General features: G+C 35.3%; 2 protein-coding genes across 2 annotated transcripts in view; one reads left to right on the plus strand and one right to left on the minus strand.

Annotated features, from left to right (window-relative positions):
• LOC132561640 (protein virilizer homolog) overlaps nt 1-26,515 on the plus strand; it is a 99,551-nt gene that overhangs the window by 57,402 nt on the left and 15,634 nt on the right. Inside the window, exons 24-32 of the mRNA XM_060226343.1 lie at nt 3,272-3,367; nt 3,619-3,691; nt 4,182-4,318; nt 8,324-8,523; nt 12,820-13,020; nt 15,447-15,552; nt 15,906-15,977; nt 23,688-23,848; nt 24,181-24,436. Of these exons, the coding sequence (XP_060082326.1) occupies nt 3,272-3,367; nt 3,619-3,691; nt 4,182-4,318; nt 8,324-8,523; nt 12,820-13,020; nt 15,447-15,552; nt 15,906-15,977; nt 23,688-23,848; nt 24,181-24,436 (1,302 nt within the window). The remainder of the gene's footprint in view (nt 1-3,271; nt 3,368-3,618; nt 3,692-4,181; nt 4,319-8,323; nt 8,524-12,819; nt 13,021-15,446; nt 15,553-15,905; nt 15,978-23,687; nt 23,849-24,180; nt 24,437-26,515) is intronic.
• LOC132561631 (uncharacterized) lies at nt 141-1,676 on the minus strand. The gene has a single exon (XM_060226332.1). It carries the CDS (start codon nt 1,674-1,676, stop codon nt 141-143), a length of 1,536 nt encoding a protein of 511 aa, XP_060082315.1.

Genomic DNA, 26,515 nt, shown 5'->3' on the forward strand with positions numbered 1-26,515 from the left:
AGTAGTATTTAAGGACCTGTATTTTCCACTTTCCTGGCTGGTTCAGACAGAGTAGTATATAAGGACTTGTATTTCCCACTTTCCTGGCTGGTTCAGACAGAGTAGTATATAAGGACCTGTTTCCCACTTTCCTGGCTGGTTCAGACAGAGTAGTATTTAAGGACCTGTATTTCCCACTTTCCTGGTGATGGTTTAGACGTTGTCCAGAGTACTTGGCCATCCTCGAGTCCTAACGCTCCCTGACCCTGAGTGTTACAACACAAGGTTTTGATGTGCTGTCCTAATCCACTTATAAGTTCAATTGTATTTCTTTTCATGTCGGCCACAACCAGATTCCCATTTCTGTCATAGGCTATAGATCGTGGATGAAAGGTTTTTTCTGTCACCACTCCTAAGGACTGAATTCCTGTATAGTGGGATTTCACTTGTAACCTTTTGTTGTAGATGATGATTTGTCCTTTCCAATCATCTTCATCTGAATCATCTCTTTTCAGAACTTCTGCACTCAGTACAGCAATGTTGCCAGTCAGGGGACATTGGGTTATCTCCCCTGGTGAAGCAATCCCAGAGGTCTGGCGTGTGCTGGAATGTAGTATTACACCATTTTCTGTGTAAATACTTACTTTGTTTTCAGTTCCCAATATAACGAAACCTTCTTTAGTCACACAGATACTGTATGGTGGGTCATTTGTTCTGAATTTGATGGCTGGTGCTTTTGACAATGAAGACACTTCACAGACTATTTTTTCTTCTCGACAGCAAAACCAAATGTGTCCTGTTTTTGTTGATATGTTGATGTCTCGGATTTGATGTTGGCATTTGATTACCTTTTGTATCTGTCCTTTGATGTCAATAAGCTCTAGTGAGTTGCTTTCAAAATGACAGATCCAGGCTTGACTGTTCTGTGTGGGGCAGATTGTAGTGATGTGATGTCGAAATTTAAATCGTAATTGTACTTCTGGTTCCCTTCGCAGTTTGATTTTTATAAATTTTTCCTTTGGGGGTTGATTTATAGAAATAGTGCCAACAACTTGTTTCAACTTGTCGAGTGTGTCTTGACATGAATGAAATTCTGGCCATTGTTGTTTAGGCAAACTCGGGATCTTGGAATCCAGATTTTGGACATCCAATACCATGTCATGTACAAGAACAGCTGTTCCCATCTGAAGTGTTTGTTTACATTCATTCAGAAGACTCTCCAGAGAGGATATCTGGTTCAGCAGTTGAGTGATATGGTCTTTGAGCAAATTCTGGTTCAGAATTTCAATCTTGTCACAAATTTTGATATTTTCTGTGATCAAGTCATCAATTTCTTGTTTACACCTTTTCCCCTTGTCTGTCACTTTGGAACGAAGCCCACAGAAGTGAAGGCTGTTTTCTGTCATTTCCTTTTGGGTTGCTTGGACCTCCATTTTCAATTGAGGTAGAGCATGTTTTTCTGTGTTATTAATGAATTCTTGTAGCATACTGTTTTTCTGACTTCTCACACTAGAGAGTTCCACAAGTTCATGAGATTTGTGGGATGTAACGCAGCATGTGGCACAAATAAGTTCTTCATCACAATCATTACAAATAAAAATGATCTCCTTTTGTTTGTGGTGTGGACAATTTGAACTGCCTTTGATCCTTACAGGTAGTTGTTCTCGCTGACCAGATGACCTGTGTCCAGTTGCCATGGTTATTAACTAGGCTTAGTAACCTTGTTACATCTAACGACATGCAAATTTCAGCAACGGTGATATCCATTAAAACAAATATGTTAACTGTAGTTATGTCTTCTGAAAGAAGGAGCGCCCATTTTATAACTGCATGTTGATCTGATAGAAGATCAGTGTATTTTTTGAAGTTGTAAATCCTGCTCGATGGATGCTGATAAGTAACCTTTTTCTTAGTATAAATGTGTCTGACTTATCTCAGAAATATCCACTTAATACACATTAAACAAGACGTGCAGCAGTAAAGGTAGACAGAATTTCTAAGTTCACCATTGCTGTTGAAAATATGCATAACACAAAACAAAACAGTTGTTATGATATGAAAGACCAGGGTACTGACAGGTTGTAGATGGAGTTTTAATATCCTTATCTCCCTGAGTCCTATTTGTGCACCTGTCTAGTGCATGTTATACATGCATTCCAAATATATCATGAATTTGATTCAGCCTTAAATCTGTAGTTATAGATTATTTACCCTGACGTAGAAGGAATTTTTACATTGGACAGTTAGTCGATTTATTTTGAAATTTGTCTTAAGAGAATCCTATAGACTGATTGTGGTGACTGTAGACACCAAATTGTACAGAAGACAAGTGACTTGTACCTGTGATTACACACTTAAAATGATTAATCTGTCTTTTCCTCTCATAGAGGCATTCCAGTTATCACAGGTACACTTCGTAAGATAGCCAACTTAAACCTGACATATCAAATAAATGTTACATTATCTACTTTAGTTCATTTTCTAAAATATTTTGTTCAACTGTATGAAATCTGTTTTGGATACCAGCAGTTGTCTCTGATGTATTCATTTTCAGCAATCATTTAAATAAAAAAAATTAATTCTTGATAATAATATTGTTCAAATATTAGTGGATTGATTCACTTTGAGGTTCATTAGGGGTATAACAAAGTACTCAGGTAAGGGATGTGTTAATTAAGGGTGGGAATGTCATAGGGGTGGACTGATTCACTTTGATGTTCATTAGGGGTATAACAAAGTCCTCAGGTAAGGGACGTGTTAATTAAGGGTAGGAATGTCATAGGGGTGGACTGATTCACTTTGATGTTCACTAGGGGTATAACAAAGATCTCAGGTAAGGGAAGTCTTAATTAAGGGTGGGAATGTCATAGGGGTGGACTGGTCCATTTTGATGTTCATTAGGGGTATAACAAAGTCCTCAGGTAAGGGACGTGCTAATTAAGGGTGGGAATGTCATAGGGGTGGACTGATTCACTTTGATGTTCATTAGGGGTATAACAAAGACCACAGGTAAGGGAAGTGTTAATTAAGGCTGAAAATGTCATAGGGGTGGACTGGTCCATTTTGATGTTCATTAGGGGTATTACAAAGACGTCAAGTAAGGAAGTGTTAATTAAGGTAGGAAAATGCAGATTTCTAGGGAAATGATACATATTATCATGTCAGAAAAAAACAAGGTCTTTCATGATCTGTCAGTATTTACTTTCAAGGTTAATGGATTTAGTAGTTACAGGAGTGTTACTTTGTGTGATGATGAGGAATACAAAGTATACAGGAGATGTAAATGTTACAGTTCTGTGACCTGACATGTCTACCAGTGCTGTTCGAGCTTCACACTGTGGTCTGCTCTGTTCCCCTGTCATCCATGTTCTTGGAGGAGATACATGTGGTAAGTTTCTTCACTATTGACTTAAAGGTCTATCAATTTCAGAAAGGGAATCTCAGATTGACTTGCGTCGTTCAGTGTTTTTAATAAATTAAAGCTGGTCTACATTAATTTTGTTCTTCTTAAAGTAATTACTACTGTCCAGATACAGAAATTTCATTTGTCCATATGTTCATACAGGTAAATGAATTCTATACTACTTTGAAAATGGATGTAGTTGTATGGCATTACTTTTTGTGTTTTTGTTTGCACAGATTCAAAAAGAAGTGATAGATACTCTCATGGCATACACACAGCCTATCATACATCAGGCTGACAGTGAAGAAGGTAGATATACAAGTTTAGTAGTGAACTAAACAGGTAGAGATATAGATCGTTTTGTATCTTAATTATGATTAAGGGTGGTGTGGTGGTAGAGTGGTAATCCATTTGAGTTTCACTCAGGCAACCAGGGTTTCAAAACCAAATTGGATGTGACAAATTATTGTGTCAACTTGCTGACCAAGTGGGTTTTTCCCAGGTACGACGGTTTCATTCTGAAATAAGAATACAGTGGCCCATCAATTGAGACAAACAAAAGATTGATACATATAAGCTGATGGCTTGTTTTGCAATAATGATAAAAACAAATGTTATATTTTAATTGAGATTGTTATGCAAATTATTTTTATATGAAATAAATTTCTTATTAAAAGCCATACAGGTTGTATTTCATTCCTGTTTTTCCCTACATTATAATCATTTGCTAATAAACGATAAGTTTTAATAATTAGAGATGTATATGCCATAGACTAGTGATTTGCTTGTTTCATTGTAGCTCTGAGCCAAAGTCTATGGACCAAAGTGATCAAGGAACTTCTGAAATACATAGTCAAAGCACCATACACCTACCTCAGTGGCCTACTTATGCTGTCAGAGTTATTGCCCTTACCCCTCCCTCTTCAGACAAAGGAGGTAATTTTTCTATTTTGTTTTTATTCAATCATTTTGTGGCATAAGTTGTTATTTGAAGAAGTATGTAGTGTCATCTATTATCATCCTTTGTTATTATGTTGTGTCCTAGCTTGACCTGAATATATCTCATCGCTTTTAAAACTTCAGGTTTTTGGGAATTTTACTGAAACATCATACAATGGAGAACTATGACAATACTTAAAATGAACAAATATTATAGCATCACAAGGTCAAGATCACTAAAACTAAATCAACCAATTTAGTGACTTCTCTCTTCCACTTTCATTTTCTAATGGATTTTGATAGCCATGTTATGAAAATATCAGTAGCTCCAGATACTTCTATTCAGTAAGATAAACCTCCACATTCTTCTATTCAGTAAGACCAACCTGCACATTCTTCTATTCAGTAAGATAAACCTCCACATACTTCTATTCAGTAAGATAAACCTCCACATACTTCTATTCAGTAAGATAAACCTCCACTATTCAGTAAGATAAACCTCCACATACTTCTATTCAGTAAGATAAACCTCCACTATTCAGTAAGATAAACCTCCACATACTTCTATTCAGTAAGATAAACCTCCACATACTTCTATTATTCATAGTAAGTAAGATAAACCTCCACATCTTCTATTCAGTAAGATAAACCTCCACATATTCATTAAGATAAACCTCCACTATTCAGTAAGATAAACCTCCACATACTTCTATTCAGTAAGATAAACCTCCACATACTTCTATTCAGTAAGATAAACCTCCACATACTTCTATTCAGTAAGATAAACCTCCACATACTTCTATTCAGTAAGATAAACCTCCACATACTTCTATTCAGTAAGATAAACCTCCACATTCTTCTATTCAGTAAGATAAACCTCCACATACTATTCAGTAAGATAAACCTATTCTTCTAGTAAGATAAACCTCCACATACTTCTATTCAGATAAACCTACTTCTAGATAAGATAAACCTCCACATACTTCTATTCAGTAAGATAAACCTCCACATACTTCTATTCAGTAAGATAAACCTCCACATACTTCTATTCAGTAAGATAAACCTCCATACTTCTATTCATTTAAGATAAACCTCCACATACTTCTATTCAGTAAGATAAACCTCCACATACTTCTATTCAGTAAGATAAACCTCCACTTCTATTCAGTAAGATAAACCTTCTATTCAGTAAGATAAACCTCCACATACTTCTATTCATACTTCTATTCAGTAAGATAAACCTCCACATACTTCTATTCAGTAAGATAAACCTCCACATTCTTCTATTCCGTAAGATAAACCTCCACATACTTCTATTCAGTAAGATAAACCTCCACATACTTCTATTCAGTAAGATAAACCTCCACATACTTCTATTCAGTAAGATAAACCTCCACATACTTCTATTCAGTAAGATAAACCTCCACATACTTCTATTCAGTAAGATAAACCTCCACATACTTCTATTCAGTAAGATAAACCTCCACATACTTCTATTCAGTAAGATAAACCTCCACATACATACTTCTATTCATTAAGATAAACCTCCACATACTTCTATTCAGTAAGATAAACCTCCACTATTCAGTAAGATAAACCTCCACATACTTCTATTCAGTAAGATAAACCTCCACATACTTCTATTCCGTAAGATAAACCTCCACATACTTCTATTCAGTAAGATAAACCTCCACTATGATAAACCTCCACTTCTATTCAGTAAGATAAACCTCCACATACTTCTATTCAGTAAGATAAACCTCCACATACTTCTATTCAGTAAGATAAACCTCCACATACTATTCAGTAAGATAAACCTACTTCTATTCAGTAAGATAAACCTCCACATACTTCTATTCAGTAAGATAAACCTCCACATACTTCTATTCATACTTCTATTCAGTAAGATAAACCTCCACATACTTCTATTCAGTAAGATAAACCTCCACATACTTCTATTCAGTAAGATAAACCTCCACATACTTCTATTCAGTAAGATAAACCTCCACTATTCAGTAAGATAAACCTCCACATACTTCTATTCAGTAAGATAAACCTCCACATTCTTCTATTCAGTAAGATAAACCTCCACATACTTCTATTCAGTAAGATAAACCTCCACTATTCAGTAAGATAAACCTCCACATACTTCTATTCAGTAAGATAAACCTCCACATACTTCTATACTTCTATTCTGTAAGATAAACCTCCACATACTTCTATTCAGTAAGATAAACCTCCACATACTTCTATTCCGTAAGATAAACCTCCACATTCTTCTATTCAGTAAGATAAACCTCCACATACTTCTATTCAGTAAGATAAACCTCCACATACTTCTATTCAGTAAGATAAACCTCCACATACTTCTATTCAGTAAGATAAACCTCCAAACCTACTTCTATTCAGTAAGATAAACCTCCACATATTCAGTAAGATAAACCTCCACATACTTCTATTCAGATAAACCTCCACATACTTCTAGTCCGTAATATAAACCTCCACATACTTCTATTCAGTAAGATAAACCTCCACATACTTCTATTCAGTAAGATAAACCTCCACATACTTCTATTCAGTAAGATAAACCTCCACATACTTCTATTCAGTAAGATAAACCTCCACATACTTCTATTCAGTAAGATAAACCTCCACATACTTCTATTCAGTAAGATAAACCTCCACACTTACTTCTATTCAGTAAGATAAACCTCCACATACTTCTATTCAGTAAGATAAACCTCCTATTCAGTAAGATAAACCTCCACATACTTCTATTCAGTAAGATAAATCTCCACATACTTCTATTCAGTAAGATAAACCTCCACATACTTCTATTCAGTAAGATAAACCTCCACATACTTCTATTCAGTAAGATAAACCTCCACATACTTCTATTCTGTAAGATAAACCTCCACATACTTCTATTCAGTAAGATAAACCTCCACATACTTCTATTCAGTAAGATAAACCTCCACATTCTTCTATTCAGTAAGATAAACCTCCACATACTTCTATTCAGTAAGATAAACCTCCACATTCTTCTATTCAGTAAGATAAACCTCCACATACTTCTATTCAGTAAGATAAACCTCCACATTATTCTTAAACCTAAACCCACCTATTCAGTAAGATAAACCTCCACTATTCAGTAAGATAAACCTCCACATTCTTCTATTCAGTAAGATAAACCTCCACATACTTCTATTCAGTAAGATAAACCTCCACATACTTCTATTCAGTAAGATAAACCTCCACATTCTTCTATTCCGTAAGATAAACCTCCACCTTCTTCTATTCAGTAAGATAAACCTCCACATTCTTCTATTCAGTAAGATAAACCTCCACATTCTTCTATTCAGTAAGATAAACCTCCACATTCTTCTATTCAGTAAGATAAACCTCCACATACTTCTATTCAGTAAGATAAACCTCCACATTCTTCTATTCAGTAAGATAAACCTCCACATTCTTCTATTCAGTAAGATAAACCTCCACATACTTCTATTCAGTAAGATAAACCTCCACATACTTCTATTCAGTAAGATAAACCTCCACATACTTCTATTCAGTAAGATAAACCTCCACCTTCTTCTATTCAGTAAGATAAACCTCCACATACTTATATTCAGTAAGATAATCTCCCTTTGAATATGAACCCCTTTAAATATGATATCACTTGATGCTAAATATCACACTAGGGTATTGTCAGAAGAGAAAGAAAATCACATTAGGACACCATTGGATGAAGAAGAAATATCCTATACTAAATAGCTTGTAAGGTTTTCTCGTGTATAAATAGTGATAATAAACCTCTTTAACACTAGAGAGAAATAGTAATAACTGTCCCCAGAAGCATAAGAGAAAGAGGATAACATTATAGTGACATATACATTGTCAGACTATGAGATCTTTACATCATTTTGTCGAATTGGATTTGTAAAGTCACTAGTGGTTCTGTATTTCATGACAATCAGCAATATAAGTTTTTTACTTTTTCAGCCGCTGAGTGCAGCAGAGTCCTCACAAGCCATTAATGTGCGTAAGTTATGGAGCATGCACCTGTATGCAGCGACGCCTCAACTGCAGGAAGTAATCCAGCTACTGTCCACCTCCACTTGTCAACCCCTTCAGCATGTCCTACGTCGTGTCTGTTGGCAACTGTCAGATTTGTCAGCACACATTGCTCTTGTGGTCACAAGGTAAAGTTGCTGTGTTCTTGGTCCTAAGGTTAACAAATCTTAGTCCTTAGGTTAACAGATCTTGGTCCTTAGGTAAACAGATCTTGGTCCTTAAGTGAACAGATCTTGGTCCTTAGGTGAACAGATCTTGATCACTAGGTAAACAGATCTTGGTCCTAAAGTAAACAAATCTTGGTCCTTATGTAAACAGATCTTGGTCCTTAGGTAAACAAATCTTGGTCCTAATGTAAACAAATCTTGGTCCTTATGTAAACAGATCTTGGTCCTAAAGTAAACAAATCTTGGTCCTTATGTAAACAGATCTTGGTCCTTAGGTGAACAAATCTTGGTCCTTAGGTGAACAGATCTTGGTCCTTAGATAAACAGATCTTGGTCCTTAGGTGAACAGATCTTGGTCCTTAGGTAAACAGATCTTGGTCCTTAGGTGAACAGATCTTGGTCCTTAGGTAAACAGATCTTGGTCCTTAGGTAAACAGATCTTGGTCCTTAGGTGAACAGATCTTGGTCCTTAGGTGAACAAATCTTGGTCCTTAGGTAAACAAATCTTGGTCCTTAGGTAAACAGATCTTGGTCCATAGGTGAACAAATCTTGGTCCTTAGGTAACAAATCTTGGTCCTAAGGTGAACAGATCTTGGTTCTTAGGTAAACAGATCTTGGTCCTTAGGTAAATAGATCTAGGTCCTAATGTCAACAAATTTTGTTCCTTAGGTGAACAGATCTTGGTTCTTAGGTAAACAGACCTTGGTCCTTAGGTAAATAGATCTAGGTCCTAATGTCAACAAATCTTGTTCCTTAGGTGAACAGATCTTGGTTCTTAGGTAAACAGATCTTGGTCCTTAGGTAAATAGATCTAGGTCCTAATGTCAACAAATCTTGTTCCTTAGGTGAACAGATCTTGGTTCTTAGGTAAACAGACCTTGGTCCTTAGATTAACAGATCTTGGTCCTTAGATTAACAGATCTTGGTCCTTAGGTGAACAGATCTTTGTCCTTAGGTGAACAGATCTTGGTCCTTAGGTAAACAGATCTTGGTCCTTAGGTAAACAAATCTTGGTCTTTAGATAAACATATTGATTTAAAAGTCTCCTGATAAAAATTTCTCCACCCCTCTTTGTCACCATAAAAAAAACATTGTTACACCTCTATGTTCACATGTTCTCATTTCCCAACACCTCCTAATCACCAAGTTAACATCCCTTGCTACTTGATGTTCACAAGACAAACACTCCCCCTCCCCACTTCATGTTCATCAGATAGACATTTCTTCCAAACCTCATGTTCATCAGATAAACATTTCTAAACACCTCATGTCCATCAGATAAACATTTCTAAACACCTTATGTTCATCAGATAAACATTTCTAAACACCTCCCATCAGATAAACATTTCTCATCGTGTTCATCAGATAAACATTTCTAAACACCTCATGTCCATCAGATAAACATTTCTAAACACCTCATGTTCATCAGATAAACATTTCTAAACACCTCATGTCCATCAGATAAACATTTCTAAACACCTCATGTTCATCAGATAAACATTTCTAAACACCTCATGTCCATCAGATAAACATTTCTAAACACCTCATGTTCATCAGATAAACATTTCTCCCACACCTCATGTCCATCAGATAAACATTTCTAAACACCTCATGTCCATAAGATAAACATTTCTAAACACCTCATGTTCATCAGATAAACATTTCTAAACACCTCATGTCCATCAGATAAACATTTCTCCCACTCCGATAAACATTTCTCCCATGTCCATCCTAAATTTCTCCCCTCATCGTGTCCATCAGATAAACATTTCTAAACACCTCATGTCCATCAGATAAACATTTCTAAACACCTCATGTTCATCAGATAAACATTTCTCCCACTCCTCATCGTGTTCATCAGATAAACATTTCTAAACACCTCATGTCCATCAGATAAACATTTCTAAACACCTCATGTTCATCAGATAAACATTTCTAAACACCTCATGTTCATCAGATAAACATTTCTCCCACACCTCATGTTCATCAGATAAACATTTCTAAACACCTCATGTCCATAAGATAAACATTTCTCCCATTCCTCATCGTGTCCATCAGATAAACATTTCTAAACACCTCATGTCCATCAGATAAACATTTCTAAACACCTCATGTTCATCAGATAAACATTTCTCCCACCCACACCTCATGTTCATAAACATTTCTAAACACCTCATGTTCATCAGATAAACATTTCTAAACACCTCATGTTCATCAGATAAACATTTCTAAACACCTCATGTTCATCAGATAAACATTTCTCCCACACCTCATGTTCATCAGATAAACATTTCTAAACACCTCATGTTCATCAGATAAACATTTCTCCCACTCCTCATCGTGTTCATCAGATAAACATTTCTAAACACCTCATGTCCATCAGATAAACATTTCTAAACACCTCATGTTCATCAGATAAACATTTCTAAACACCTCATGTTCATCAGATAAACATTTCTAAACACCTCATATTCATCAGATAAACATTTCTAAACACCTCATGTCCATCAGATAAACATTTCTAAAAACCTCATGTTCATCAGATAAACATTTCTAAACACCTCATGTCCATCAGATAAACATTTCTAAAAACCTCATGTTCATCAGATAAACATTTCTAAACACCTCATGTTCATCAGATAAACATTTCTCCCACACCTCATGTTCATCAGATAAACATTTCTAAACACCTCATGTCCATCAGATAAACATTTCTCCCACACCTAATATTCATCAGATAAACATTTCTCCCACACCTCATATCCATCAGATAAACATTTCTCCCACACCTCATGTTCATCAGATAAACATTTCTAAACACCTCATGTCCATAAGATAAACATTTCTAAACACCTCATGTTCATCAGATAAACATTTCTAAACACCTCATGTTCATCAGATAAACATTTCTAAACACCTCATGTCCATCAGATAAACATTTCTCCCACTCCTCATCGTGTTCATCAGATAAACATTTCTAAACACCTCATGTTCATCAGATAAACATTTCCCCACATCTCATATTCATCAGATAAACATTTCTCCCACACCTCATATCCATCAGATAAACATTTCTCCCACACCTCATATCCATCAGATAAACATTTCTCCCACACCTCATATCCATCAGATAAACATTTCTCCCACACCTCATGTCCATCAGATAAACATTTCTCCCACACCTCATGTCCATCAGATAAACATTTCTCCCACACCTCATGTCCATCAGATAAACATTTCTCCCACACCTCATGTGCATCAGATAAACATTTCTCCCACACCTCATGTTCATCAGATAAACATTTCTCCCACACCTCATGTGCATCAGATAAACATTTCTCCCACACCTCATGTCCATCAGACAAACATTTCTCCCACACCTCATGTTCATCAGATAAACATTTCTCCCACACCTCATGTGCATCAGATAAACATTTCTCCCACACCTCATGTTCATCAGATAAACATTTCTCCCACACCTCATGTGCATCAGATAAACATTTCTCCCACACCTCATGTTCATCAGATAAACATTTCTCCCACACCTCATGTGCATCAGATAAACATTTCTCCCACACCTCATGTTCATCAGATAAACATTTCTCCCACACCTCATGTGCATCAGATAAACATTTCTCCCACACCTCATGTTCATCAGATAAACATTTCCCCAAAATGAATACAATGACCCCAAAGCTACCAGATTAAAGGTTGAAATTCTTGTATTAATTCACCTCATGACCGACATAAAAATACATTTTATTTATCATCACTGACAAATATAGGACAAACTGATGAGATTGTATATAAAAAGTTTATAATTACCTGACATAAGTCAGAGAGGTGCTGCAATAGTTCGTATTGTAGAACCTTTGACTTAGCAACCTCAGGGTTTCATTGCTGTAGTGGGTGTGTCCTTTGGCAAGACACCTCACCCCAGTTAATCTGGATCACATGTAATGGGCCTCCTGTATGTTGTTCAGAGAGGTAGCTAGCAAGGAGATTCTGCCCGAAAATGACATTGGCTGTTGATGAGAGAATAAACTCAGCACACTAGTAAAAGTAATATTTAACACCTACACCTATTGCTAAGGTGTCTTGGCCTTTTAAGTCACAATTACTGCAACTTAACCATCAGTTGACATTGATATCCAAGAAAACATTTTTACTTAAAGACAAGATATTGAAATGTTTATCATGATTTTTTCATTGATACCTTGTAGCTAGAATTTTCTGTGTAATTACCTCCCGTTTAGGTGTGTGCTGGACATTGTGATAGAGAGTTTCCAGACGATGAAGGTAACTCGGTTAGAGGACAAGGGAGATGGTGAGGCAGTAGAGGAGCTCGAAGAAAGGATCGCTTCACCATACGCCAGCAAGATGTTGAACCTCCTCGCCTATGTCCTCTCACAACCTTCCATTAAATGTGCCACTTTACAGCTCACTAACAAATCTGGGTAAGTTCTCAGTCAGATATTTTGTAAAGTTCACTTACAAGTCAAGATAAATGAACATTAATAGAGACCTTTTCTTCAGCTCGTTAGCAAATCGGGGTAAAAGCTTATCATATTTTCCGGGTTATAATCCGCACCAGTGTTTAAGTTGCAGGGTCAATTTTTAATAATTATTTCAGTTTGATACACATATTAGTCACACTAGAATATAAACCACACCAGGTACCTTTCTTATGATGTGGTGACCACTTTGTTGACCAAAGTTCATTGATATAACAGACAACGGAGGGCAATTTGATTGTCAGTGAAAATTTTAATAAAGGTTGAAAATGAATAATAAATAATAATAATCCTTTATTTTATTAATGTATTTCAAAAAACATAAAATAGCAAATATCAACTTTGTTTAGATTGGGACCTTTCAAAGATTGTCTATGCCTAGATATAGGGCCAGACATTACCTACTGTTTACTTAACAATCTCTCCATTGGTGTCTTTAATGTTCAACATGAACAAAGGCCCTTAGGTGCTGAAAAAATTCTTATAGTCCCATATTATTTCTTCTTGTAAGTTACAAGAAGCCATTCATTTCATAAACAAGCACGGTGGTCATTCTAGAATTTGACCTACAACCCGATGACCATATCTGTCTCAGGATACAAAAGGCTATTGTAAACTTCCACTTTAAAGTAACCTCAAAAGTTAAAGCAATGTATAGTGTTTTTTAATATGATTAATTAACTCCACAATAGTCTTACTTTTATTTCAATCTTCAATCGTCCATGTATATTACATTTCTAGACGATCTGTCACAAACACATGATGGGCAGGTACTCATCAAAAACTCTGTACTGTCCGTTTAGGTATGCATCAATTTTTTTTTATTTCATTTGTAGAATTTTTTTTTGTCCACATATAAGCTGAACAGGTATATAAGCTGCTCGCCCGACTTAAGATGAAGAAAGTTGCGGCTTATAGTCTGGAAAATACGATATTCTAAATTCAGGGTCAATTCTGTAAGAGATTTTGTACAGCTGACAGATCTGAGTACAAAGCTATAATTTAGTTACATAGTTTGTACGGCTTACTAACAAATTAAGGTGAGAAGGTTGAAGTACAATTAACATAGTTTGTACAGCTTACTAACAAATTAGGGTGAGAAGGTTGGTGTACAATTAACATAGTTTGTACAGCTTACTAACAAATTAGGGTGAGAAGGTTGAAGTACAATTAACATAGTTTGTACAGCTTACTAACAAATTAGGGTGAGAAGGTTGGTGTACAATTAACATAGTTTGTACAGCTTACTAACAAATTAGGGTGAGAAGGTTGGAGTACAATTAACATAGTTTGTACAGCTTACTAACAAGTTAGGGTGAGAAGGTTGAAGTACAATTAACATAGTTTGTACAGCTTACTAACAAATTAGGGTGAGAAGGTTGAAGTACAATTAACATAGTTTGTACAGCTTACTAACAAATTAGGGTGAGAAGGTTGAAGTACAATTAACATAGTTTGTACAGCTTACTAACAAATTAGGGTGAGAAGGTTGAAGTACAATTAACATAGTTTGTACAGCTTACTAACAAATTAAGGTGAGAAGGTTGAAGTACAATTAACATAGTTTGTACAGCTTACTAACAAATTAGGGTGAGAAGGTTGAAGTACAATTAACATAGTTTGTACAGCTTACTAACAAATTAGGGTGAGAAGGTTGAAGTACAATTAACATAGTTTGTACAGCTTACTAACAAATTAAGGTGAGAAGGTTGAAGTACAATTAACATAGTTTGTACAGCTTACTAACAAATTAGGGTGAGAAGGTTGAAGTACAATTAACATAGTTTGTACAGCTTACTAACAAATTAAGGTGAGAAGGTTGAAGTACAATTAACATAGTTTGTACGGCTTACTAACAAATTAGGGTGAGAAGGTTGAAGTACAATTAAAATAGTTTGTACAGCTTACTAACAAATTAGGGTGAGAAGGTTGGTGTACAATTAACATAGTTTGTACAGCTTACTAACAAATTAGGGTGAGAAGGTTGAAGTACAATTAACATAGTTTGTACAGCTTACTAACAAATTAGGGTGAGAAGGTTGAAGTACAATTAACATAGTTTGTACAGCTTACTAACAAATTAAGGTGAGAAGGTTGAAGTACAATTAACATAGTTTGTACAGCTTACTAACAAATTAGGGTGAGAAGGTTGAAGTACAATTAACATAGTTTGTACAGCTTACTAACAAATTAAGGTGAGAAGGTTGAAGTACAATTAACATAGTTTGTACAGCTTACTAACAAATTAGGGTGAGAAGGTTGAAGTACAATTAACATAGTTTGTACAGCTTACTAACAAATTAGGGTGAGAATGTTGGAGAACAATTAAACAAATTTAAGAATTGAATCATGCTGTATGGTAATTACAGACCAGCTGGGGAAGAGAAGTATGTGGAATTGTTCCCACAGCTCTTACAGATCCTTAACACAGTCTGTGACCGCGTTCCGCACATACAGGCACAAGAATGTATTGTGGTAAGTAATATTCCTTCTCACATACAGGCCCAGGAATAAATTGTGCCTTCCATCTCACATATAGGCCCAGGAATAAATTGTGCCTTCCATTTCACATACAGGCCCAGGAATAAATTGTGCCTTCCATCTCACATACAGGCCCAGGAATAAATTGTGCCTTCCATTTCACATACAGGCCCAGGAATAAATTGTGCCTTCCATCTCACATACAGGCCCTGGAATTGTATGAATGCTGCTGCTGGAATACCTCATTAACAACTTAACAGTTATTTAATGCTGAGATCCATACATTTTGACAGGTACATTTGAGTGAAAGTTTAGTAAATTATGCCACCATAATGTCTTTGTTACAGTCTATCATCCAGAGTATGTGTGATGTGGAGGTTGCCATAGTGATGGGAGATGCCTATACCATCCAAGACCAGGTTGGTGTCACCTTGTATTGTAAAATCACCTTTTATCTATATAAATGTACCTGACTTAATTATTCCTATAGTTGTAGGTGTATGTAAGAATTGATTTTCTCATACATATTCATTATACATATCAGTTATATTACTAACATAGAATGAAATATTATATAAAAGTGCAGCATCACCCTATAAAGTTCTACACCTGATTAGATTTTGGAGGTCAACGATCCAAATCAAGTCTCCTTCTGTCTTATTTTACTCTGTATTTATTCACCACCGTATTGCTGTTTTATTCTGTGTGTGTATTTATTCACCTCGTTATTGCTGTTTTATTCTGTGTGTATTTATTCACCACCGTATTGCTGTTTTATTCTGTGTGTGTATTTATTCACCACCGTATTGCTGTTTTATTCTGTATGTGTATTTATTCACCACCGTATTGCTGTTTTATTCTGTATGTGTATTTATTCACCTCGTTATTGCTGTTTTATTCTGTGTGTGTATTTATTCACCTCGTTATTGCTGTTTTATTCTGTATGTGTATTTATTCACCACCGTATTCCTGTTTTATTCTGTATGTGTATTTATTCACCACCGTATTCCTGTTTTATTCTGTATGTGTATTTATTCACCTCGTTATTGCTGTTTTATTCTGTATGTGTATTTATTCACCACCGTATTGCTGTTTTATTCTGTGTGTGTATTTATTCACCTCATTATTGCTGTTTTATTCTGTGTGTATTTATTCACCTCGTTATTGCTGTTTTATTCTGTATGTGTATTTATTCACCACCGTATTGCTGTTTTATTCTGTGTGTGTATTTATTCACCTCGTTATTGCTGTTTTATTCTGTGTGTGTATTTATTCACCTCGTTATTGCTGTTTTATTCTGTGTGTGTATTTATTCACCTCGTTATTGCTGTTTTATTCTGTGTGTGTATTTATTCACCACCGTATTGCTGTTTTATTCTGTGTGTGTATTTATTCACCACCGTATTGCTGTTTTATTCTGTGTGTGTATTTATTCACCACCGTATTCCTGTTTTATTCTGTGTGTGTATTTATTCACCACCGTATTGCTGTTTTATTCTGTGTGTGTATTTATTCACCTCGTTATTGCTGTTTTATTCTGTATGTGTATTTATTCACCTCGTTATTGCTGTTTTATTCTGTATGTGTATTTATTCACCTCGTTATTGCTGTTTTATTCTGTGTGTGTATTTATTCACCACCGTATTGCCGTTTTATTCTGTGTGTGTATTTATTCACCTCGTTATTGCTGTTTTATTCTGTGTGTGTATTTATTCACCGTTATTGCTGTTATGTGCTGTTATTGCTGTTTTATTCTGTGTGTGTATTTATTCACCACCGTATTGCTGTTTTATTCTGTGTGTGTATTTATTCACCTCGTTATTGCTGCTGTGTGTGTATTTATTTTTATTGCTGTTTTATTCTGTGTGTGTGTATTTATTCACCACCGTATTGCTGTTTTATTCTGTATGTGTATTTATTCACCACCGTATTGCTGTTTTATTCTGTATGTGTATTTATTCACCACCGTATTGCTGTTTTATTCTGTGTGTGTATTTATTCACCTCGTTATTGCTGTTTTATTCTGTGTGTGTATTTATTCACCTCGTTATTGCTGTTTTATTCTGTGTGTGTATTTATTCACCACCGTATTGCTGTTTTATTCTGTGTGTGTATTTATTCTGTATGTGTATTTATTCACCTCGTTATTGCTGTTTTATTCTGTGTGTGTATTTATTCACCACCGTATTGCTGTTTTATTCTGTGTGTGTATTTATTCACCTCGTTATTGCTGTTTTATTCTGTGTGTGTATTTATTCACCTCGTTATTGCTGTTTTATTCTGTATGTGTATTTATTCACCACCGTATTGCTGTTTTATTCTGTATGTGTATTTATTCACCTCGTTATTCCTGTTTTATTCTGTATGTGTATTTATTCACCACCGTATTGCTGTTTTATTCTGTATGTGTATTTATTCACCTCGTTATTGCTGTTTTATTCTGTGTGTGTATTTATTCACCTCGTTATTGCTGTTTTATTCTGTGTGTGTATTTATTCACCTCGTTATTGCTGTTTTATTCTGTGTGTGTATTTATTCACCACCGTATTGCTGTTTTATTCTGTGTGTGTATTTATTCACCACCGTATTCCTGTTTTATTCTGTATGTGTATTTATTCACCACCGTATTGCTGTTTTATTCTGTGTGTGTATTTATTCACCACCGTATTGCTGTTTTATTCTGTTTGTGTATTTATTCACCTCGTTATTGCTGTTTTATTCTGTGTGTGTATTTATTCACCACCGTATTGCTGTTTTATTCTCTGTGTGTATTTATTCACCTCGTTATTGCTGTTTTATTCTGTGTGTGTATTTATTCACCACCGTATTGCTGTTTTATTCTGTATGTGTATTTATTCACCACCGTATTGCTGTTTTATTCTGTGTGTGTATTTATTCACCACCGTATTCCTGTTTTATTCTGTGTGTATTTTTATTGCTGTGTTTTATTCTCGTATTGCTGTTTTATTCTGTATGTGTATTTATTCACCTCGTTATTGCTGTTTTATTCTGTATGTGTCACCACCTTATTCTGTATGTGTATTTATTCACCACCGTATTGCTGTTTTATTCTGTATGTGTATTTATTCACCTCGTTATTGCTGTTTTATTCTGTGTGTGTATTTATTCACCACCGTATTGCTGTTTTATTCTGTGTGTGTATTTATTCACCACCGTATTGCTGTTTTATTCTGTGTGTGTATTTATTCACCTCGTTATTGCTGTTTTATTCTGTGTGTGTATTTATTCACCTCGTTATTGCTGTTTTATTCTGTGTGTGTATTTATTCACCTCGTTATTGCTGTTTTATTCTGTGTGTGTATTTATTCACCACCGTATTGCTGTTTTATTCTGTATGTGTATTTATTCACCTCGTTATTGCTGTTTTATTCTGTGTGTGTATTTATTCACCACCGTATTGCTGTTTTATTCTGTATGTGTATTTATTCACCTCGTTATTGCTGTTTTATTCTGTGTGTGTATTTATTGTGTGTGTATTGTATATTCACCACCGTATTGCTGTTTTATTCTGTATGTGTATTTATTCACCTCGTTATTGCTGTTTTTTCTGTGTGTGTATTTATTCACCTGTGTGTGTATTCTGTGTGTGTATTTATTCACCTCGTTATTGCTGTTTTATTCTGTGTGTGTATTTATTCACCACCGTATTGCTGTTTTATTCTGTGTGTGTATTTATTCACCTCGTTATTGCTGTTTTATTCTGTGTGTGTATTTATTCACCTCGTTATTGCTGTTTTATTCTGTGTGTGTATTTATTCACCACCGTATTGCTGTTTTATTCTGTGTGTGTATTTATTCACCTCGTTATTGCTGTTTTATTCTGTATGTGTATTTATTCACCTCGTTATTGCTGTTTCATTCTGTATGTGTATTTATTCACCACCGTATTGCTGTTTTATTCTGTATGTGTATTTATTCACCACCGTATTGCTGTTTTATTCTGTGTGTGTATTTATTCACCACCGTATTGCTGTTTTATTCTGTGTGTGTATTTATTCACCTCGTTATTGCTGTTTTATTCTGTGTGTGTATTTATTCACCTCGTTATTGCTGTTTTATTCTGTATGTGTATTTATTCACCTCGTTATTGCTGTTTTATTCTGTGTGTGTATTTATTCACCTCGTTATTGCTGTTTTATTCTGTGTGTGTATTTATTCACCACCGTATTGCTGTTTTATTCTGTGTGTGTATTTATTCACCACCGTATTGCTGTTTCACCACCGTATTGCTATTCTATGTGTGTATTTATTCACCTCGTTATTGCTGTTTTATTCTGTGTGTGTATTTATTCACCACCGTATTGCTGTTTTATTCTGTATGTGTATTTATTCACCTCGTTATTGCTGTTTTATTCTGTGTGTGTATTTATTCACCACCGTATTGCTGTTTTATTTTATTGCTGTTTTATTCTGTGTGTGTATTTATTCACCACCGTATTGCTGTTATTGCTGTATTTATTCTGTGTGTGTATTTATTCACCACCGTATTGCTGTTTTATTCTGTGTGTGTATTTATTCACCTCGTTATTGCTGTTTTATTCTGTGTGTGTATTTATTCACCTCGTTATTGCTGTTTTATTCTGTATGTGTATTTATTTCGTATTGCTGTTTTATTCTGTGTGTGTATTTATTCACCACCGTTATTGCTGTTTTATTCTGTGTATTTATTCACGTTATTGCTGTTTTATTCGTTATTGCTGTTTTATTCTGTGTGTGTATTTATTCACCACCGTTATTGCTGTTTTATTCTGTGTGTGTATTTATTCACCTTATTGCTGTTTTATTCTGTGTGTGTATTTATTCACCTGTTTTATTCTGTGTGTGTATTTATTTATTGCTGTTTTATTCTGTGTGTGTATTTATTCTGTTTTATTCTGTGTGTGTATTTATTGCTGTTTTATTCTGTGTGTGTATTTATTCACCCGTTATTGCTGTTTTATTCTGTGTGTTTTATTGCTGTGTGTGTATTTATTCACCTCTGTGTGTGTTATTGCTGTTTTATTCTGTGTGTGTATTTATTCACCTCGTTATTGTTTTATTCTGTGTGTGTATTTATTTATTCTGTGTGTGTATTTATTCACCTCGTTATTGCTGTTTTATTCTGTGTGTGTATTTATTCATTGCTGTTTCACCACCGTATTGCTGTTTTATTCTGTGTGTGTATTTATTCACCACCGTATTGCTGTTTTATTCTGTGTGTGTATTTATTCACTCGTATTGCTGTTTTATTCTGTGTGTGTATTTATTCACCTGTTTTATTCCGTATTGCTGTTTTATTCTGTATGTGTATTTATTCACCTCGTTATTGCTGTTTTATTCTGTGTGTGTATTTATTCACCACCTGTGTGTGTATTTATTCACCACCTGTTTTATTCTGTGTGTGTATTTATTCACCTCGTTATTGCTGTTTTATTCTGTATGTGTATTTATTCACCACCGTATTGCTGTTTTATTCTGTGTGTGTATTTATTCACCACCGTATTCCTGTTTTATTCTGTGTGTATTTATTCACCTCATTATTGCTGTTTTATTCTGTGTGTGTATTTATTTGCTGTTTTATTCTGTGTGTGTATTTATTCACCACCGTATTGCTGTTTTATTCTGTGTGTGTATTTATTCACCTCGTTATTGCTGTTTTATTCTGTGTGTGTATTTATTCACCTCGTTATTGCTGTTTTATTCTGTGTGTGTATTTATTCACCTCGTTATTGCTGTTTTATTCTGTGTGTGTATTTATTCACCACCGTATTGCTGTTTTATTCTGTTTGTGTATTTATTCACCACCGTATTGCTGTTTTATTCTGTGTGTGTATTTATTCACCACTGTTTTATTCTGTGTGTGTATTTATTTCGTTATTGCTGTTTTATTCTGTGTGTGTATTTATTCACCTCGTTATTGCTGTTTTATTCTGTGTGTGTATTTATTCACCTCGTTATTGCTGTTTTATTCTGTATGTGTATTTATTCACCATGTGTGTTATTGCTGTTTTATTCTGTGTGTGTATTTATGTATGTGTATTTATTTCGTTATTGCTGTTTTATTCTGTCACCTCGTTATTGCTGTTTTATTCTGTATGTGTATTTATTCACCACCGTATTGCTGTTTTATTCTGTATGTGTATTTATTCACCTCGTTATTCCTGTTTTATTCTGTGTGTGTATTTATTCACCTCGTATTGCTGTTTTATTCTGTGTGTGTATTTATTCACCGTTATTGCTGTTTTATTGCTGTTTTATTCTGTGTGTGTATTTATTCACCTCGTTATTGCTGTTTTATTCTGTGTGTGTATTTATTCACCACCGTATTGCTGTTTTATTCTGTGTGTGTATTTATTCACCACCGTATTGCTGTTATTGCTGTTTTATTCTGTGTGTGTATTTATTCACCTCGTTATTGCTGTTTTATTCTGTATGTGTATTTATTCACCACCGTATTGCTGTTTTATTCTGTGTGTGTATTTATTCACCTCATTATTGCTGTTTTATTCTGTGTGTATTTATTCACCACCGTATTGCTGTTTTATTCTGTATGTGTATTTATTCACCTCGTTATTGCTGTTTTATTCTGTATGTGTATTTATTCACCACCGTATTGCTGTTTTATTCTGTATGTGTATTTATTCACCTCGTTATTGCTGTTTTATTCTGTGTGTGTATTTATTCACCTCGTTATTGCTGTTTTATTCTGTATGTGTATTTATTCACCACCGTATTGCTGTTTTATTCTGTGTGTGTATTTATTCACCACCGTATTGCTGTTTTATTCTGTATGTGTATTTATTCACCTCGTTATTGCTGTTTTATTCTGTATGTGTATTTATTCATTATTGCTGTTTTATTCTGTATGTGTATTTGCTGTGTTTTATTCTGTGTGTGTATTTATTCACCTCGTTATTGCTGTTTTATTCTGTGTGTGTATTTATTCACCTCGTTATTGTTTTATTCTGTGTGTGTATTTATTCACCACCATATTGCTGTTTTATTCTGTGTGTGTATTTATTCACCTCGTTATTGCTGTTTTATTCTGTGTGTGTACACATCTGATAATTGTACGTGCCCATCAAATGATCTCTCAAACTTTTGTAGGTTTTAACTCCATGACATGATATTATGTATCTGGAAGAATTATTGCCCTTTGTTGTTTTCATAATGTTAATCTTGTCTGGAGACTTTTCTCTCTTAATTTTCTACCATTTTCTCTTGAACGTTGTAGGCTTTATAACAATTTCATTTTGTTTGTAAGAGTACTGCCCCTTGTTGTTTTCATGATGTTAATCTTGTCACTAGACCTCTCCGCTTTCTAGCGATTTCTTTTTAACTTGCTGGGCTTAATCACCTTCACATAAAGTTATGGTTACTGTAACTGCACTTTTATTCAATTGTATTTTTCAGAGTCACTACCCTTTATATTTTAACAACATTAATTTTGTCTGGAAATCTCCCCTATTAGTTTTCAACAGTTTTCTTTCAAACTTTGACTTTAAGGCAAGATTGTGTTTTCATGGACACCAATTTGAATCACAATATTTCAAAGAATTATTGCCCTTGCTTCCTTTCAGAATTTCAATCTTGTCCACAGATCTCTGGTCTTAGTTTTCAACCAAACTCTTACTTGGTATTCCTTAATTTATCATGAAACATATGACACTGTTTTCCCTCTTGGCATTTGGAGTTCAGTTACCATTTCCATAGTTGTATTCATTTCAATACAATAAATCACAGGTATTCTTTACATGGGATGGGTGTAGTACACCAGAAATTAATTTCCCTCATTTTATCTTAATATAAGCTCATATAATACAGCCTGTTGTATTATCAGGATCAGATAATAGAATGTCTCGTACAGTCACATTGTCTTATCACAACGAAGACAACAGAGCCAAAAGGACTTCAGCTGTCATTTATAAGAGTGTGTTTTCTGCAAGTTTTGTAAAGATAAGTCATGATGTGATTAAAAAGATATGAAATTGTTTTCTGTCTCATGACATTTCTGAAAATTGTCCCAATTTTTATTGAAAGGCTCAATGAAATGAAAGTTTCTAGACTTGTTTTATCACATATGAAATGGAAACTTGTGTGAGATCCTACATTAATGTTGTCACTTGCAGATTGCTCAAGCATTGCCTAGTAAAGAGTACATGTGCCAGATCACAAACTCATTACTTGACCATATGGGAAACCCTGACCACAACTATGCTTCAATACTGCCCTGTGTCCGAACTCTGGTCATGTTCACTGACCATAACTACGGCTTTTTCCATCTCAAAAGGTTAGTTTGTTATACTATAATAATCAAGTTCTCAATGTATTTAATCAAATTTATCTTTCTTTCGTATAAGTTTCCTCCAGTAAATTTTCCTATGAACAACTGACTGGATTTTATTTAAGCCATAGGAGAATGCCATGGCAATGGTAGTCCTAGTTCTCCTGTAATGTTATTTACATAAATGGAAGTATTATGGTACAGCATGCTGCTTAGATTTCAGAAAGAATCGTTCATGACAAAGTGTAGTCAAAGGGACAGTCTTAATTACAATCATCGCAAAATAAAATGGTGTAAATAATATGTGTTTTTAATGCAATGTTGGTATATGTTAACAGCCTTTTAGAGCAGAAGACAACAGCACTAGGTCGTTTGATGGTCCGTATTAACACAACATTTAGTAAGGACAGTTCTGACTGCCTTTCAACTCTCTCCACATTACTCGAGTTTCTACGCTTGCTTGTGGAGATTCCAGAAGATGGACCCGAGCTGACACGAACTTACACCCTCACTCAAACAGAGCTCCGTGCTGTGCTGTCCTGGAACCCTAGCATGGAGAACCACCCTCTGCTTGACCTTGAAAAGCTCCTGGAGGTCTGTTAGCATTGTTTTAAAGATATGTTACAACTTTAAGGTTAAATAGAAATATAGAAAATTCTGATGAAACGGGTGAAAAACTTAACAATTTTTTATAGAATTTGAATTTGTTTTCAAGCCTTGATAATTACAGTTTATCAATTCAAGTCAGCTGAGCTTGCTAGGAATGTAAATTACGTAACGTAGTGTTAAAATTGTTTTGGAATTGTGGAAATATTTATAATATTGGTCTACTAGAATTGCTCTGTGTCTGTCACCCATCCTTATTATACAATTCTTGTGATCACTATTTCTTGAGGAGAAAAAGTAGGGAAAGGATGACACATGTAAAGACCTAATATTGGTGGGCACTAAGCTAGTATTGGTGGGCACTAAGCTAATATTGGTGGGCACTAAGCTAATATTGGTGGGCACTTTATTAAGGACCCCATGTCCACTTCAACCCTGTGTTTTATCTGTCTCCTTTATTAAGGACCCCATGTCCACTTCAACTCTGTGTTTTATCTGTCTCCTTTATTAAGGACCCCATGTCCATCTTTTATCTGTCTCCTTAAGGACCCCATGTCCATCTTTTATCTGTCTCCTTAACCCCATGTCCACTTCAACCCTGTGTTTTTTTACCCCTTTATTAAGGACCCCATGTCCACTTCAACCCTGTGTTTAATCTGTCTTTTATTAAGGACCCCATGTCCACTTCAACCCTGTGTTTTATCTGTCTCATCTTTATTAAGGACCCCATGTCCACTTCAACCCTGTGTTTAATCTGTCTCCTTTATTAAGGACCCCATGTCCACTTCAACCCTGTGTTTTATCTGTCTCCTTTATTAAGGACCCCATGTCCACTTCAACCCTGTGTTTTATCTGTCTCCTTTATTAAGGACCCCATGTCCATCTTTTATCTGTCTCCTTTATTAAGGACCCCATGTCCACTTCAACTCTGTGTTTTATCTGTCTCCTTTATTAAGGACCCCATGTCCACTTCAACCCTGTGTTTTATCTGTCTCCTTTATTAAGGACCCCATGTCCACTTCAACCCCGTGTTTTATCTGTCTCCTTTATTAAGGACCCCATGTCCACTTCCACCCTCTGTTTTATCTGTCTCCTTTATTAAGGACCCCATGTCCACTTCAACCCTGTGTTTTATCTGTCTCCTTTATTAAGGACCCCATGTCCATCTTTTATCTGTGTCCTTCATTAAGGACCCCATGTCCACTTCAACCCTGTGTTTTATCTGTCTCCTTTATTAAGGACCCCATGTCCACTTCAACCCTGTGTTTAATCTGTCTCCTTTATTAAGGACCCCATGTCCACTTCAACCCTGTGTTTTATCTGTCTCCTTTATTAAGGACCCCATGTCCATCTTTTATCTGTCTCCTTTATTAAGGACCCCATGTCCACTTCCACCCTGTGTTTTATCTGTCTCCTTTATTAAGGACCCCATGTCCACTTCAACCCAGTGTTTTATCTGTCTCCTTTATTAAGGACCCCATGTCCACTTCCACCCTCTGTTTTATCTGTCTCCTTTATTAAGGACCCCATGTCCACTTCAACCCTGTGTTTTATCTGTCTCCTTTATTAAGGACCCCATGTCCATCTTTTATCTGTCTCCTTCATTAAGGACCCCATGTCCACTTCAACCCTGTGTTTTATCTGTCTCCTTTATTAAGGACCCCATGTCCATCTTTTATCTGTCTCCTTTATTAAGGACCCCATGTCCACTTCAACCCTGTGTTTTATCTGTCTCCTTTATTAAGGACCCCATGTCCACTTCAACCCCGTGTTTTATCTGTCTCCTTTATTAAGGACCCCATGTCCACTTCCACCCTCTGTTTTATCTGTCTCCTTTATTAAGGACCCCATGTCCACTTCAACCCTGTGTTTTTCTGTCTCCTTTATGTCTTTTCCTTTATTAAGGACCCCATGTCCATCTTTTATCTGTGTCCTTCATTAAGGACCCCATGTCCACTTCAACCCTGTGTTTTATCTGTCTCCTTTATTAAGGACCCCATGTCCACTTCAACCCTGTGTTTTATCTGTCTCCTTTATTAAGGACCCCATGTCCACTTCCACCCTCTG

The sequence above is a fragment of the Ylistrum balloti genome, unplaced genomic scaffold, assembly GCF_031769215.1.
Source record: "Ylistrum balloti isolate Yb309-2 unplaced genomic scaffold, AGI_CSIRO_Ybal_v1 Utg371248, whole genome shotgun sequence".
NCBI classification, from domain to species: domain Eukaryota; kingdom Metazoa; phylum Mollusca; class Bivalvia; order Pectinida; family Pectinidae; genus Ylistrum; species Ylistrum balloti.

Bases quoted from the DNA above. Each gene is read 5' to 3' on its own strand.
- LOC132561631 (XM_060226332.1), bottom strand. From the start codon at position 1,676: ATGGCAACTGGACACAGGTCATCTGGTCAGCGAGAACAACTACCTGTA.